A 17,830-nucleotide genomic window follows, 5' to 3' on the forward strand; every position below is an offset into this window, starting at 1 on the left:
TACCCTTGGACCTGGACAACAGTTTAGGACTGAGCCAATTAACATACATTACTCTGGTCCCACAGTTTCAATTAAAAAGTTGGTCATATTTCAAGTTGCCCCAAACTGAGGGTGGCAAGAAAGGACTCCATGTAGCCATCTGGACAACTCAATACCATTCTATGTTATCAGGTTGTTGTGGAAGTGCAGTCCATTTCCCATTCAGAGTGCCGATTTCCATCTGAAGTTGACTAGAAGTCCACAATAGTTTTACACTAGATTGTTTTTTTTCTTTTCCCAGTAAGCTTCCGAGAACCACTGTGTTGGATGTCTGTTTACCGTCTTTTTATGATAAACCAGGAGTACACAACAGCTATCTCTTTGACATACCCTATCAGGCACAATGTCATTTATCATTGGTAGCTTTGTTCCTGAGAACAGCAACCCTTGCAAGGCAGTGTCAGGCTGAGACAGCAAGACGTAATTGGTACCGAATTTCCTCGTAGTGAGGTCCAGCCTGGGGGACTAATGCCCAAATCTACAGTACTATGATGAAATAACATAAATAATCTCCCGAAATCCCCAGTCCAAACAATTGTTGTGCCACACTGGTCATTTCATCAGTTTTCAGCATTCATGCTACCATGTTTTATGTTCCCTTTGATTTACACACTTTAACTGCACATGTGGTTCCATGGGAATAACCTGGGGATTGGTGTAGAATTCATTAATACATAATAGAATTCTCTTCTGCCAAAGGGAGATTCCAAGTGTTTTTCCTAGGAATGTTATAGGAGTTGCAACTATGGCAGTTTAAAGTGGTATCAAAGTGATGATATGTGTGTGCTTACACTCTACAAAAATAAAAAAAAAAACAGTTAGAAGCCTCAGCGTGTTGTTGTCAGTGGTTTGAGCATGCTGCGGACCTTATTGGACTCTGGAGGAGAACCAGGGTGTCAAAAATATCCCAGCTGGGCCATCATAAACCCACTGTGTTGACCCTGGGCAAGGTCACCAACTCTCTAAGCCACAGAGGATGGCCATTAACAAATCTCTCTCGAAGAAGCTGCCAAGAAATTTTACCCCATGATAGGTTCTTGGCCTTAGGTTTGCTGTACAGTTGGAAACAACTTGAAGGTGCACAAACAACAACAACAACAAAACAATGTGAAAGAGACCTAATAGAAAAAAATTTTTTTGTTATTCCTACCTGGCACTTGACCACAACCAATAACCAGTGTTTGCAAGGATGTTAAGCTGAAAGCAAGCAGAGAGCAAGACAAAAAGCTCCAACAGCAAGATGGCCAGCAAACAATTCTCGCATGAAATGCAATGGGTGTGAGAATGGGATGGGGGAAAGGGAAAAGAAAAGGGGGCGAGAGAAATGGAATTTGCCTCATGGTTGGATGGCCAGCCAAGAGATGGGCACCAGTCCCAAGTCCCTCCTGCACCACCTCTTTTGCCCAGTATTTGGTAAATGTGAGGGCTTATGTCGGAAGAGACTGCAGCTTTGCAGGGCCCAAGATGTTCCACATAACGGGCAGGTTGGGAGAAGACATGCAATGGTTCCATTCCAATTTAGTGTCAAAGACTATAGTTAGTGTAACCATGACCAGAGCGCTCTCCAGGGACACACAAGCGTCCTCCTCATCAATGGGAAATGCAGACTTTCAGTTTCTGCTTCCTCTCCACTGAGTGGCATCTCCCTTGAAGTGAAACTTTAGATACAGTGGGCCCTTGGTATCTGCTGGGACCTCCCTAGTATTCCAAAATCAGGATGCTCAAGTCCCTGAAAATGTTAACAAATTTCATAGTAAAATGTGCCTGCTCAAAAATAGCAAAATCAACCTTTGCTTTTTGGGGTACACCACACACAACACAATTTTAAAAGCCATAGATGATTGTGATTAAAGAAGCTATGGTACAGAGGGGCTGACTGTAGTTTAATGCGGCTCAAACCTTAGGGAGGTTCCATTTTTTGAATGGCAACACCCAGAAGCCCGTTGTCATCCAAAAATGGAACTTCTCTAGGCGCTTATGCAGCTTGTGCATGGCATGGTTCTTGTGAGAGCCCTGAAATCCACAAGCCCTTGTGGCAATCATCCCTAGTGTGTTTTATAGTACTTACATTGTCCAGCTGATGTGGAAGTCAAAGTTGCCACCTGTGGACAGCTGCCTATGAAGAGCTGTTGGCTAGGGAGAACTGAGCCCTCTCCCCAAAATAATTCCACAAAATGCACACTCAAAACTCCCCGAAAGTACCCAAGGGCTCACAGCCAAAAAAACCTGTTAAAAACCATCACAGTACAATTCACAACTATTAAAATCATCTAATAATGGACAGGAACAGCAATGTACTTTGGCATACATACCCTAAGGCACCCGATCCTGTCTGATCTTGTAAGCTAAGCAGGGTCAGACACATGATTAGTCCTTGGATGGGGGCACCAGCAACAAAGTACCATGTGCTGTAGGCTCTATTTGAGTGGAAGTGATCTGGCAAGCCAACTCTGAGTATTCCTTGGCCTAAGAAACCAAATCGGCACAGGGGATTGAAAGCACATACACACACAGATGGTAATTTGGTGGAGCCAGAACAGTATATGGTTTAAGTATTGGACTAAAATCCTAGAGACCGCAGTTTCAAATCCCCACTCGGCCATGGAAACCCACTGGGTGACCTTGAACAATCCACACTCTCTCAGCCTGAAGAAGAATGCAAAGGCTAACCCTTTCCGAACAAATCTTGCCAAGAAAATCCCATGACAAATGCATCCTTAGGGTCATCATAGTTGGAAAGGACTTGAAGGCCACACAACAACAAAGCAACCACCGTTTCACACTACGCTATGATTCCACTTTAGGTGTTCGTTGGCAACATCCCATGGAATCTTGGGTTTGCAGTTCAGGAGGAATGCATTGAGAACTGTTGGCTAGAGAACTCTGTGCCTGACCAGACATCACATTCCAGGATTCTAAAGGATGCAGCCATGGCAACTGAAGTGGAATTATAGTGCTATAAATTCTGTAGTGTGGAAAGGGCCCCCCTATATTCGAATGGGGGAAACAGGAATGGTTGGACCACCTTTGGGGCCACAACTGAGCAGCAGAACAGCTCTTTTAATCTGAAAAGATTCCAGGTATATCAGTGGGTACAATTTAGGTAAGTTTAGACTTTGGACTTCATGGTGCAAACACAGCCGCTTGGGCATGGAAAATATCATTACCTCATTTAATTCCTAATATGGTCAGTCTGTTCCAATGTGTTTGGGAGTAGTAATCCTGTTCATTGGTACTGAACGTGGGCCTGGTTTCTTTGCTCCAAATTGCTACCTTTAATCTTCTTGCTTGTTGGTGGCCTTATGGCAACCCTATCATGGCATTTTCTTGGCACAGATTTCTTCAGGGGATGTTTTGCCATTGCCTGTCCCCTGAGGCTGCAGAACAGGCCTATCCACCCAATTGCGTATAAGAGAGTTAGAAATACCCCACCCTTGATTGTGTAAAGATATTGTATTTTAAATGATGCTTAGTTTATTTGTATTTATTGATAGGGTTTTTACTGTTTTATTGAGTGTATTTTATATTAAATTGTGGTTTTTTATCTTGTAATCTGTTTCATGTGTTGTAATCCCACCTCGATCCACAGAGGCAGAGGAAATATTATTATTCTTAGTATTAGTAGTTAGTATAGTATTATTATCTTGGCAGGAGCGCCAGTGTTCAACCCAGAGTAAGCCCCCTCAGTAGGTGAGTGTCTTTGTGGGATTATGGTCCCAAACACACTGCAAAAACACACCCCTTTAACAGCCCTGGCTCAGTGTAGGGATTCTGGGAACTGTAGTTCTGTGAGACATTTAGCCTTCTGGCAGAAGTGCTCTGGTGCTATCATAAACTATAATTCCAACATTACCCTTAGCACTGAGCCCGGGCAGTTGAAAGCAGTATTAATTTGGTTTATTTCTGCAGTGTTTTTTGGACCTCAGACTCCCCTCAGTCCCCATCAGTAATCAGGAAGGATGGGATTTTTCCAGTCCCATCATCTGGAGGACCACTGATTCCCCATCTCTGTAGAAAATCCTCAATTAGGTCAGTGTATCTCAAGCTATAGGGCCTTCCTCCCCCCCCCCTCCAAAAAAATGTGACAAGGACCACTCACCATATTTACTGTATGCCCATTGGCTCTAAGTTATTTTCTTAAAACTCTCCAGGAACTGGCAGCTGAAAAACTGTGGGACCAGCACCAGTCCACAAGACACTGCTCTGCAGTAGCACTGAGCTGAGTGTACCAATGTATTTAGTGCTGGGGAACATGGAAAGACAGAGTTGGAAGGAACCCCAAGAATCCTCAAATCCACCCTAACACTGATACAAGAAGTGCACAGGTTAGGAAGGCTTTCACATTATGTTATTATAACACTATCACGATTCCACTAGAATTTCCATGGTTCCATCCTATGAAATTCTTGGATTTGCAGTTTAAAGCCAGGTGGCATAATGGTTTGAGTGTTGGATGACGACTTGTGGAGATTCAGGGTTCGATTCCCAGCTCAGCCATGGGATACCTTCCAAATCGTTTTCAACTTATGGTAACCCTAATGCAAACCTATTCATGGATTTTCTTCTGGCAAGGTTTCTTCAGAGGGGGTTTTTCTCCATTGCCTTGCTCTAAGGGCTGAGAGAGTTGTGACTTGCCTAAGGCCACCCAGGTGGTTTTCACAGCCACAGCAGGGATTTGAACCTTGGTCTTCAGAGTCACGTCCCAAAACTCAAACCATTGCTGGGTCCCACCATCAGCCAAGTTTTAAGACCTTTTTATTTAAGCTGGCCCTTGTTCTAATCATATGGCCAGAGGAGCATTCAAAGATGTGTGCTTCTGTTTGTATTTTGTACATCCATAATCATGCTGTAAATGTATTTTACTGCTGCTGTTTCCGGGAGGGGGGTTTGTGTGTGTAATTATTTTTTTACTCAAAATTTTCAAATGGTGCAAACACTAAGTTTAGCAAAGGAAAAACAAACAGCAAAACTGGATGTGTTGGTTATGAAAACAGTACACATCATTGATGAATAAACCAACAAGGCATCTAAGTTATTGTGTTGTCATTACTGGGACATCTGTCAAGACAGCTTTCCAAATTCCCAACAATGGAAGTTTTGCACACTTTGTGAATGTTACTGGATGTATTCAATTTAATGGGAACCATTTCTTGTGAAAAACAGCCATCGGTTTCCCACCATCCTTTGATTCTCTGTCCATTGTCAGCCAGCTTTCCGTCAGCCAACCATGCCATATCTTCCTTCACCAATTTTCTAAATTAAAACTATATATTTTTAACATAATTGATACCTGGGTTTGTTTGTTTGTTTTTAATTTGTAATACAGGTTGAATCTCCTTTATCCAGACATTCCTAAATCGAAATATTCCAAAACCAAACCCCTTTTTCATAGGTGGTTGAATGTGACACCTTTGCTTTCGAATGGTTCACCTGTATCCAAACTTGGTTTCATGCACAAAAATATTTAAAATACTTATTGCCCTCAGACTATGTAGATATGAAAACATGAATTTTGCATTCCAGACTTGGGTCCAATTCCAAGATACCTCATTACGTACATATATGTGGAAAGCAGGTATTCCAAAAGCCAAAATAAATAATAAATATGAAGCCCAAGGCTTTCACAGCCGACATCCATCGTTTTTGAGGGTTTTTTGGTCTCTGTGGCCAGTTCTAGAAGAGTTTATTCCTGACATTTCACCAGCATCTGTGGCTGGCATCTTCCATTTGGATAAATAAAACCAAAATCCGAAATGCATCTGGTCTCAAGGATTTTTGGACAAGGGCGACTCCACCTGTAGTATATATTTATTAGCTAAACTTTTATTTTAAATTTTGTCAGCCACTTTCCTGGATGTGAGGTACCGAATTGTTTAAACAGATGGATTCTTTACAGTGGCCTGACAATTGCTTTGCTTTGAGGACAGGGAAGGGCGGCATGCTTTCCTGAAGCCAATTCCTGAAATGGGAGGGCACCCCTTCCCCACAAGTCCTGTAGAGCGCCATTGGCAAGCAGAGTCCTGCCCATTTCCAGTGCAAGAGGGAAATTCCTGGATTGCACAACCCTCTCGCTGCACATGTCCTGTCTATTGAATCTGGGCATTTCGATATTCTAGAAGTTGGCAAGCAAACAAAAATGTAGACACAAACGACACTCTCTCCAGTGCGACTCATGAGTCCTTCTGGAGGATGTGAATTAAAATATCCCTTGCCAAGCTAAGAATATTTTTAATGGTTTGGCAGTCCATTCTATGGCACGATTACACCTGTCCTGTCCCCCTATCCTATCAGCAGTCCAGGGGTGTTAGTTCTACAATGCCCATCATCCCAGCCAGCTGCTGTCTAGGGGGAATGGGAAGGGTCCCTTAGCGAAACAGAGGAAGAACCAGTTATTCATATATGTGTGGTATGTGTGTGCGCACGCGCGTCGTGTGTGTGATTCTTTAATGCAAATCTAAGCGACCCACCTATTTAATGCAAATCTCTGAGACCCTTTGTTCTGTCAAATGCTGGCTGGGGTTGATGGGAGTTGTAGTCCAACTCACCTGGAGCTGCTGGCTGGGCACTGGAGAAGGGTTCCGTAGTGATCACAGAACAGAATCAGTTATTGGACATGTTAAAAAATTAAATGTTAATGCACTAATATAAATATATTAATAAAACTAAATATAATATTAAAATATAAACAATTATACATATAAAAAATAAATATACATATAAAAACATGCTTCTTAATGAACAAATCTCTGAGCACTACCAATCCTCTGTCTGTATGATGCTCCAGTGCAGAAATGCGATTTTTATATTGTTACCCCAAAGGCAAGGTTCGGCTTTTCAAAGAGGCGCATTCCACTTTGGGTATTTCATTTTTAACTTTTCACAAAAAAAGATGGGTAAAAGAAAAAACCTGGTAAAAACTAATGGAGCAGCTTCCTTTAGGCGGAAAAGCCAGAACGTTCTGAGCCAAGTAACTGTACAAGTTCCAGTTTGTTCCTTCCGGTCTCATTGCCACCCCCAAGAAGGAAATGTAGAAATGATGAAGCCAAGCAGTGCCACTAGGCATGCACAGAGTGTCTTCCCATCACGGCTAACAAGCACAACCAACACATGGATTATAGGCAGTGTGATGAAATTTCCGAGAGCCACTATACCTTGACTCTTGAGTTTCCAGAACCACTTGTTTTTAGGAAAATTACGTACCAGCCTATCATTCTCAAGGCAGTTGAAGAAAATCTTAGTCTGCCCAAATATTCCTGCTGTGGCCAAGGCTGGGCCCCTACCATTAGCACACAGTGAACTGACCAAATCAAGTGGCATAGTGGTTTGAGCCGTGTGGACTATGACCCTGGAGGACAGGGTTCGAATCCTGGTTTGGGCCTGGAAACCCACTGGGTGACTTTGGGCAAATCACACACTCTCAGCCTCAGAGGATGGCCCTGGCAAACCGAATCTAAAGAATTACCCCATGAGAGGTTCTCTCCTTAGGATCACCATAAGTCAGGAACAACTTGTAGGCACACAAAAACACACAGGAACACATTTTTTACTTTGCATTGTATTTCTTACTAACAAAGGACAGGGAGAGCTGGCTTCTGGGATTTCCGGCATCCTGTGCCAAAGTAACTTGGCTGGCTTTGCAGGCTTTGCACTGTGACCGGAGGAGGGGAACTGGGAAGAACACCATTTCCTACTGGGCCTTGGGGTGGCAAAATGTCTTGGGCTGGCCTACGACTTCTCTCCTCCTGTTTCCACTTGCTCTTTTAAATTGGAAATGTATGTTTTTTCCACACGTTGTGTATACCATTCATTCATTCATTCATTCATTCAGGGACTGAAAAAACCTCCTTTCAGACCAGACAGACCCGGTGACCAGTCTTGTCTCCCCAGATTCCACTTGGTTTTCCACAAAAGCCAGACGGCCCAGTTCTCGGCCTGTTTTCAGCCACTCGGATCCCCCTCCAAAACCACAGCGGCTGGGGTCACCTCCTCACGTCCCTCCCTGGCGCACTCTTCCACAGGGCTCTTGTATTCCCCATTCATCTCCATGGACCACTTCTGGACAAACACCGCAGGGAAACCTGGTAAAACAAATAAGTGACAAGAGAAGCAGTCAGTCCCAGGGACAATCTGGAGACCCCAAGTGCACCATAGGGGTGTTTAATTGATATGTATATCTCTGGCCAGCTAGCTGACTTATATAGACAGATGTAGTACAGAAAAAGAGACAGACAGACAGACAGACAGACAGACAGATGATAATATCTCTCTGTGTGTCATTCATCTATCTATCTATATTCTATTATCTATCTATCTATCATCTGTATGCCATCTATCTAGCTATCTAGCTATTCTCTCTCTGCGTGTCCTCTATATCTCTCTACCTGCTATTATCTATAATTTTCTGTGTATCTATCTATCTATCTATCTATCTATCTATCTATCTCATCTCTGTCATCTATCTATCTATCTATCATCTATCTGACACACAGGAAGAGATTGATAGATAATCTCTGTGTGTCATCTATGTATCTACTATTCTATTTCTCCATCTCTCTCGGCATATCCCCCCCTGTCATCTATCTATCTATCTATCTATCTCATCTTCTAATCTATCTATCTATTATCTATCTATCTATCTATCTATCTGCCATATCTATCTGCTATCTATCTATCTATCTTCTGCCATATCTCTCTCTCTCTTCTCTCTCTCTATCTATCTATTACAGCAGATGGATAGATAGGAGCCAGTGTGGAGTAGTGGTTTAAGTGTTGGCCTATGATCTGGGGGGGGGTGGTAGTCACACTCTCTCAGCCTCAGGGGGGATGCCATAGGGGAAGCAAACCTTGCCCAGCAAACCTCACGCGGGGTTCCAGGGGAGAGGTGCTCCCCTCGACTCCGTCCCTGGCTGCGCTTCTTGCAAGGCTCTCGGGGCGCCTGCTGTCTCTCCCTGGGGGAGGAGGAGGAGGGGAGGAGAGGAGGGGCTGGAGGGATCAAAGCGCCGGCGCCTTGGCTCCTCTCCCCGCAATGGCAGAGGGGCGGCTCTGCAGCGCGGGGCCTCCTCCTCCTGGCTGCCTCGCTCTCTCGCGCCCGAGGCTGAGTCACTCACTCGCTGCCAGGAGCCCAAAGGAAGGGAGCAAGAAAAAGGAGCCTCTCCATCAGCCCAGAGATGCTCGCCTCCTTCGCCGGACTCCTGGGGGCTCCCGGCCTCCCTGCTCTTCTGCATCGTTCTGCGCCGAACCCTTGCCAGGTAAAGGGGCCCTTTGGGGTGTGGGAGAACTACAAACTCCCAGGATCTCAAGGCTGTATCCACACACTGAAGAGATGACCCGGTTGGCAACCGCTTTAACTCGTTGCCTGATTCTTTTGCTATGGAATTCTGGGAGTTGGAGTTGTTGTGGGGTCCCCCACAACAAACTCCAACTCCCAGAATTCCATAGCTATCTCTCCCGTTTTCTAAAGTAAAACTCTCTTTCCTCAAGCGCTGATTTGGGGGGGATTTTGGGACCTGCGTCCAACAACGGACCCATTTCCTCCCAACTCTGATGGATTGGGAACAATAAGACCCCTTCTTTTCACAAGCGCTGGCGGGCGGTACTGGGAGTTGCAGTCCCCAAAGACCCCCCTCTTTCCCCCAAACGTTGTGGTACTGGGGTCGCAGTCCAAAAAAAATCTCCCCTTTCCCCAAGCGCTAGTGAGTGGATTCTGGGCATTGTCGTCCAAAAGATCCCTCCCTTCTTACAAGCGCTGGTGGGCGGTTCTGGGACTTGTAGTCCTCACTGGGAGCTGTAGTTCAACAAGCCCCCTTGACACCCCAAAGGAGCAAGTTGGCGGTCGCTTTCTTGCCTCACAGTGCAGCACTGCATCCACACTGCAGAAATAATCCGGGGTTGACCACACTTTTTAACTGTCATGGTCAAGGCTATGGATTCTGGGAGTGTAGTTTGTTGGGCACCTCTGGTCATAAAATCCTAAGAGTATGCAGAATGGACCCTAAAGGCCCCGGCCCGCCTCACAGGGCTGCTAAGTAGGGCCAGCCCTGGTTAGCATTGGATGGGGAGACCGACAACGAAGACCAGGTGCTATTCTTCTTTTTAACACGTGATTTGTTTCAGTATAATTTTATTTTACGGTACTTTTTTGTATGCTTTTTTGACTGTTCAGTCTTTGGTTTGGTTTTATATATTGTAAGCCCCCCCGAGTCCCAGTTTTTTTTTTGGGGGGGGGGGAAGATGGGATATAAATAAATATAAATAAACATATGATGATGATGTGATGATGATGATGATGATGATGATGATGATGATGATGATGATGATGATGATATAGGCTGTATTTCAGTGGGAAGAGCTGGCAAAGCCACCTCCGAATAGTCCTGGCCAAGAAAACCTTATGAAATTTGCAAACGCCGGGATAGGTTCCCCATAAGTGGGAACAACAACAAAACAAAACAAAACAACAAATAGCAATCAATCAATCAATACAAATTAACCCCAGTTTTGCGGGTTTGGAAAGCCATATATGACAGGGATGACATTTTCTCAGCGGAAGAGGAACGCTGAAGAAGTGGGAAAAGTGAGCTTCATGCAGATCTGCCTGGCGGGCGTTTTGCACTCTGCACATGCCCAGAGGCGCCTACTGCTCGCACCCAGGCGCTACGATTGAAGTCTAGAGCGATCAATCGCGGGTGATGTCACCATTTGGAATTTTCATGAACGCGAGGCCACGCCCCCCGGGCCTGCTGCTTCCTGATTGGCTGCTTGGAGAATGTGTGTGGGCGGAGGGAGGGGCAGAGTGAAAGCTTTCCGATTCCTGCAATTACTTTCTGGCGCTGGAGCGTCAAAGGGCTCTCTCAGCTTTAGGGGGAGGAGGTGACGTGTTCGAATCATGCGACTCAGGGTGACTCACCCTTGAGCCTTCCTTGCTCCAGTTCCCTGGGCTTGGCGCCATCTGTTCTCTGTTAGCAGGGGGGCATATTTGATCCGTGAAGTCACTTGGAAAGGGAGGGAGCAGGTGTGGAGGGGCTCCCCTTCAGGGCTGAGGAAGTGCCTTTAGGTGGGTGTCAACTCCAGAATCCCCCGCCAGCATGGCCCACGGTGTAGGTGTGTGAGGAAAGCCTTTGGGTGGACCACACATCCCAGAATCCCCCAGCCAGCATGACCAATATGTATGGGGGGATGGTGAAGAGAGCTGAGGAGTGCCTTTGGGTGGATTGCAGCTCCCAGAATCCCCAGCCAGCATGGCCAACCATGTTTGGGGAGAGATTAAGAAGATCTGAGGAGTGCCATTGGCCATGCTGGCTGCAGATTCTGGGAGTTGTAGTCCACCCAAAGGCACTTCCTCAACTCTTTTTCACCTCCCCCTCCACCATTGGCCATACTGGCTGAGGATTCTGGGAGTGTGTAGTTCATTCCCCCAACTACAGCTTTCTTCACTTCACCTCCCTCATACACATAACCAGCCTGGAGCTGGCCATTTGATGCTTCTCAGAGATGACCCCCCCTTTGCTGGCTCAGGATTCTGGGAGTTATAGTCCACCCAAAATAAACATTTTCTGAGCTCTTCTTCACCACTATACAACACACACATATATATGTATCAGCACGGATTTGGCCATTTGAGGCTCCTCAGACCTGACCCTCCCCCCTTCTGCTGGCTGGGGATGATAGGAATTGTAGTCCACCCAAAAGGATATCTTTCTGAGCTCTTTCTTCACCTCCCTTTCCCCCACCAGCCCAGATCTAGCCATTTGATGCTCCTCGCAGCTGACCCCTTTCTGCCCTCCTCCTCCTCCTGCTTGGGTCTGGTTCGGGTTTCGGGGTGAAACACGACTCCCCCCCGACTGACGTGACCCCTCTAGAATAAGCCCCAGTTGTCATGAGGAGGGTGTGGGAGAGACATCTGTGTGGGCGACGTGCAATGGGCTCACATCGATGGGCCTTCTGTCTTTGTCCCCTCCCCACCTTGGTTCAGCTCTTAATCCACTTGGTGTTCCAACTTGATCTTTTTTACTCCTTTTATTACACGTTTCATTCATTCATTTCACTTCTTCCAGACTCTTTCGCTTTCAATGCTGTTGTCTGCCTTCATTTCACTGCTGGATTTTCCCAAGACTGTTGTTGTTTTGTTGTTGTCGTTGTCATGTGCCTTCAGACATTTCTGACTTATGGAGACCCAAAAGCCAATCCATCATGGATGTCCTTAGCAAGACTTGCTCCGAGGAGGTTTTTTTCCAATGCCTTCCTCTAAGGAGTGTCACTTGCCTATGGTCACCCAGTGGGTTTCATAGATAGGGGAATTGAACCCTGGTCTCCAGAGTCATAGTCTACTCCAATGTAGAAGCTGTTTTGGAAAAAAAAAGCTTTGCTTCCATGATCAGATCATAGCAGGGGCCTTGTTCACAATATACTCCCTGGTCATTCTTTGGACTACCTCACAGGGTTGTTGTGAGGATGAAGTGGGATGGAAGGGAATGGTGTGAACTCTTTGAAGGAGAAACAGGATATAAATGTAACTAATAAACCCCCCAAATGCAACTGTTAACGCAATTGCTGTGTGTTGTTGTTGCAGTTATGTGAATCCTCTTCTTCTTCTTTCCCATCAGCTACTGCGTGCCCCGGAGGCCAATCCTGGAGTCCAGATTTGGATAAATGTATGGATTGCTCTGTGTGCCGACTCCAGAACAAGAATGACTTCTGCTCTGCATGTGAGTTGCCTGGCACCAAATATTAATCCTCATGCGCTGGAGTGGCCTAGGACTTGGGCTGCACCCATGTTGCAGAAATAATTCGGTTCGACACCACTTTAATCACCATGGCACATCTGGGAACTGTAGTTTGTCGTGACACCAGAAACCTTGTGCTTCTTCCAAATTGGAGCATGGCTTACAGCTGTGGTCAAACGTTGATCCCCCAGGTGTTTTGGACTTCAGTTCCCAGAGGCCCCAGCCAGTTTGGCCAGCAGTCAGGAATTCTGGGAGCTGAAGTCCAAAACATCTGGAGGACCAGGACTGGCTTACAGGGACCTGGCTGCCCATTCTCCCCACTGTCATCCCACACTCAAAGATTTATAGGACGGGTGAAGGAAGGTATATACAGCCCCGAAATGGGAATCACTTTGGGCTTCGTTTTTGGAGAGAGGCAGGATATACATGAATTAAATAAATAAAATCATGGAGGGTGTCAGGTGCTGTTGAGCTGCAGCTCCCAGCAGGATTCACCATAGGCTATGTTGACTAAGGCAGTGCAAACCAACAAGGCCATGAAACCCACTTCATCCTCCATTGGTTCATTGATCACTTTGATGCCATTGATTCCATACAGGTATTTTATCTACTAGAGGCATTGTGGCATAGTGGTTTGAGCGTTGGACTACAACTCTGGAGACCGGGGTCTGATTGACAGCTCAGTATTTGCAATTTGTAATTTAGCAAGGGGTATTTAGAATTTAGAGAGCCAGCACGGTATAGTGGTTTGAGTGTTAGATTATAACTCTGGAGATCAGGGTTCAGTTCCCAGCTCAGCCAGGAAACCCACTAGATGAATTTGGCCAAGTCGCACTCTCTCAGCCTCTGGGGAAGGCAATGGCAAACCTCCTCTGAACAAATCTTGCCAAGAAAACCCCATGATAATTTTCCTTATGGTCGCCATAAGTTGGAAACAACTTGAAGGCACACAACTACAGCAACAACTGCCTAGAGACCCATGTGATTCCCAGCCCTCAAGTAACTCTTGAAAAGCTTGCTGGACTGCAGAATCCATCATCCCTAGACAACATATCTCTTATTAAGAGGAGCTGCTGTCTAGCCACAAACTCCTTATTGTTTGTCTTGGGTCATCCACAGAGTTTTATGTCTGAGAACAGATTTTAATTCCGGTCTCTAAAATCCTAATCTAATTTTATCATCTCTCCACTACGCTGGTTCTCAGGAGTTGCAGCACTGTGTGTGGGATGGGTACGCACAGCTTGGATAAATTTGGCAAAGGAAGGACCAAATATTAAATGCCGTACATGTTTAGAAATGGAATTTTTGAGTTATGGGTGGTTTTCTCGTTGTTTGTTTCCGTTCATATGGGTACACACCCAATTTGTGACATGTGGGCTAAACCTTTGGCCCAACGTGTCAGAGCCACATGTTGAAAAGAAAACCGTTATTGACGTTTTCTTCCATTCTGTCTGTCCAAAAAAATCAGTGCTGGAAATATTGGCAGTAATTTTGTGTGTGTGTAAGAGAGAGAGAGGTCCAAAACACACAGCAGAAATAATCCAGTTTGAGATTGCTTTAACTGCCCTGGCTCAGTGCTAGGGAATCCTGGGAATTGTAGTCAGAGCTCTCTGACAGAGAAGGCTAAAGGTCTCACAAAACAATAGCTCCCAATTAAAGCGGACTCAAACTGGATTATTTCCACAGTGTGTTTTGGACCAGAGACAGAAAGAAATATATATATAAAAGTAGAGAAAGAGACAGCATGTCAGAGTTGGACAATAACTCTGGAGACCAGGGTTCGATTCCCAGCTCAGCCATAAAAGCATTGGGTGACCTTGGGCAAGTCACATGCTCTCAGCCTCAGGGGAAAGCAATAGCAAACCTTCTTTGAACAAATCTTGCTAAAATAGTAATAATAATAATAATAATAATAATAATAATAATAATAATAATAATAATAATAGGATTGCCTTAGGGTCACCATAAATCAGAACAACTTGAAGGCACACAACAACAACCACAAAGTGTGTGTGTGTTTTTTGTGGCTACAGGTTGCTTCTGATTTATGGCAGCTCTCTGACAAACTTATTGCAAGGTTTTCTTGGCCAGATTTTTTCACAGTGGCTTTGCCATTGCCTTCTTCTGAGAGAGAGAAAGTGTGATTTACCCATTTGAGTTTCCATGACTTAGTGGGGATTTGAACCCTGGTCTCCCACACTTGTTTCCCAATGCTCAGCCCACTACACCAGGCTGGTCTCAGAATATATTCCATTCTACTGGCAGATCAATCCGTTGTTCTTGTGGGAAACAGTTTGGCAGGAAGCATAAGGTTTTTTGAGTAATGGATCTGGTGGAAGTCTGGTTCAGATTAAGAGACTGGCTGGCTGGCGGAGGAGTGTGAGTGAATTTGGGGTGGCTTGTTGTCATCTTTTGGAAGCTCATCTGAATTTAACCCATTCTTCTCCCTTACAGGTGGAGACCCCCAACCTCCAGATACATTCAATAAGTGGATTTTAGTGGGAGGATCTTTGGGGGCTGTCGTTGTGATGAGTTTAATCGTGGGCATCATAACCTATGCCCGCTGTCGGCGGCGGGAAAAATTCACCAGTAAGTGCTCCCTCTTATTTAAGTACAGTGGAGATTCTGTTACTCTGAACACTTCAGGAGCCGAATTCCAGTCTCCTTCTCACTTAAATCTACAGGTGTCCTATTTTTAAAACTGCACTCTCTTTTTCTCTTGTTTCAGCCCCCATTGAGGAGACCGGAGGCCACTCAGCTCAGGAGTCACTGATACACTGAAGGTGAGGATAGTTGTTTCTGATGCTTTGTGCTGCCCTGAGAGCCTGCGTGGTGTAGTGGTTTGAATGTTGGACTCAGACACTGGGAAACCAGAGTTCAAACCCCCGCTCAGCCAAGGAAACCTGCTGGGTGACATTGAGCATATCACTCTCTCTCAGCCTCAGAGAAAGACAAAGTAAAAAAACCAAAACTTCTGAACAAATTCTGCCAAGAAAACCCTTAGGGTTGCCATAAATCAGAAATGACTTGAAGGCACACAACAACAACCACCACCCTTTACCCTGCAGGCACTGGTTAACCAAACAATTATGCTGATGTGGCAGCTTTTGCTTTTCAAAAAGGAGCCAAGTGTCTAGCCCTCAAGGGTTGTTAGGAAGAGCTTTGCAACATTTCTATGCCTTCTTTGTGTGCCATTCCATTTCCAACACACACACACACACAGACAGCTGCAGAAGATATATTGGCTCGAGCATTTAATTGGCATGACTGATTGAAGAAGATGGGCTTTTTCTTTTGACACAGAGTACACTCAGTGCAAAGAACCCTGAGACAGCCTTTCCAGATCAAATCCCAGGAACAAATCCTATTGAAGTCAATAGGATTTACATCTCACTAAACACACAGAGGCTTAGATTGTTGATCTCAGTCCCTGTTTGAAAACCTTGGCTATTACAGTACTTCTTCAGCTCAACCTTTTAACGGTGTAAAATGTATGCTTCCTTCTTTTATCTTCACAACAACCGTGCGAGGTCATATCAAAATCCATAATTTTGGTCCTAAAACCTGCCCTCGATTTACATATGAGGTCAATTTATTGTTGCGTATACATGGTAATTCAGTTTGAGACCTCTTTAATTGCCTTGGCTCAGTGCTAGGGAATCCTGGGAATTGTAGTTTATTGTGGCACCAGAGCTCTCCAGCAGAGAAGGTTAAAGGTCACACAAAACTGTAGCTCCCAATTATAGCGGACTCAAACTGGATTATTTCCTCAGTGTGTTTTGGATCCATGTTTTTGGTCCTCTGTTTTCATAGTCTTTCTTTTTTTCCCCCCCACCTTTTACAGATCTTCCCCTTTCAAATGAAGTGAGAAGAAATCCAGACTTTCATTACCTCTGACTTTTCCTGAAGACGCCAGGACGACATTTGCTTTTACCCTGGGCTTACACTTGTTTGCACACACAAACATGACAGAGTGATGTGATGTGAGAGCAGCTGCTCCGGTGCCTTGTAAAAAAGCATTTCAGGAAAAACAAAAGTATTGGTGGACCCTTTTGTAAAGGCAGTCAACTTTCCCCTTCGTTGTTAAGCTTCTGGGAAGGAGCAAAAGGGGCACGCTAAGTCTTCCAGGGTCTAATGCCCCATATTGGGGTGATTGTTTTTCAAAATTTGGATACAGCTGTGGGGAATCTTGCAGCTCCCAAATCCTGACCAGGAGGGCCACAGCAACTGCTGTGACATTTCCCCCTGGGAAAAAAATGTCTTTTAAATGAATGTGATTTTACTTAATGATTTATCTATATATAAAGAGAGATAGGGCTGTAGGGCTCTCTAGGGACCCTTACACACTACACAATCTTAGCATTATGTGCCACAACACACTGCAGAAATAATTCAATTTGACACCACTTTAACAGTCATGGCTCTATACTAGAGAGTTCTGGGAATTGTAGTTTTGTGATATATTTACCCTTCTCTGTCAGAGAGCTCTGGTGCCACAACAGACTACAATTCCCAGGATTCCCTAATTGAGCCAGGGCAGAATTCAAGGATGTAGCCATGTTAGTCTGTAGAATCAGTATGTAGAGAGATGTTGTAGCACCTTTGAGACAAATTGAAAGAAAGAAATTGGCAGCATAAGCTTTTGTAGAGCCAGGGCAGTTAAAGTGGTGTCAAACTGGATTATTTCTGCAGTGTGTTTTGGACCTATGAGTCCACTGTAACACCCATGGTTCTGTCCTATGGAATTCTGGGACCATAAGTTTAGGGAGAGGCATTTAGAACTCTCAGCCAGAAAGCCCTGATGTCTCATCAGACTACAAATCCCAGGATTCCATAGTATGTAGCCAGGGTAGTATCGCTCTGTAGTGTGACAGAGCCCCAGGAGAAGAGCAGGATTGAGCCACTTGTGCAGTTTTCTCTTTTCAGTGGCTGGGCCATTGTGTGAAAGAGAAAAAGGGTCATAAGTTTTGTAGGAACTACACTAATGTTAGTTCTTCCCTCCTTCTGTTCGTCATCCTTGGTGCTCATGCAGAGGCTGCTATTTATGTCGTCTGCTTTAAAAAAGAGAA

The 17,830-nt window shown here is 45.0% G+C and overlaps 1 protein-coding gene across 1 annotated transcript in view; it reads left to right on the plus strand.

Moving 5' to 3' along the window:
• The window catches only part of TNFRSF12A (TNF receptor superfamily member 12A), a 17,300-nt gene extending 537 nt beyond the window's left edge, over positions 1–16,763 (plus strand). Inside the window, exons 2-5 of the mRNA XM_042471749.1 lie at positions 12,642–12,743; positions 15,216–15,350; positions 15,490–15,544; positions 16,606–16,763. Of these exons, the coding sequence (XP_042327683.1) occupies positions 12,642–12,743; positions 15,216–15,350; positions 15,490–15,542 (290 nt within the window). The 3' untranslated portion in view covers positions 15,543–15,544; positions 16,606–16,763. The remainder of the gene's footprint in view (positions 1–12,641; positions 12,744–15,215; positions 15,351–15,489; positions 15,545–16,605) is intronic.
• The last annotated feature ends 1,067 nt before the right edge of the window (positions 16,764–17,830 follow it).

This window comes from Sceloporus undulatus, chromosome 6 (genome assembly GCF_019175285.1).
Source record: "Sceloporus undulatus isolate JIND9_A2432 ecotype Alabama chromosome 6, SceUnd_v1.1, whole genome shotgun sequence".
Taxonomy (NCBI): domain Eukaryota; kingdom Metazoa; phylum Chordata; class Lepidosauria; order Squamata; family Phrynosomatidae; genus Sceloporus; species Sceloporus undulatus.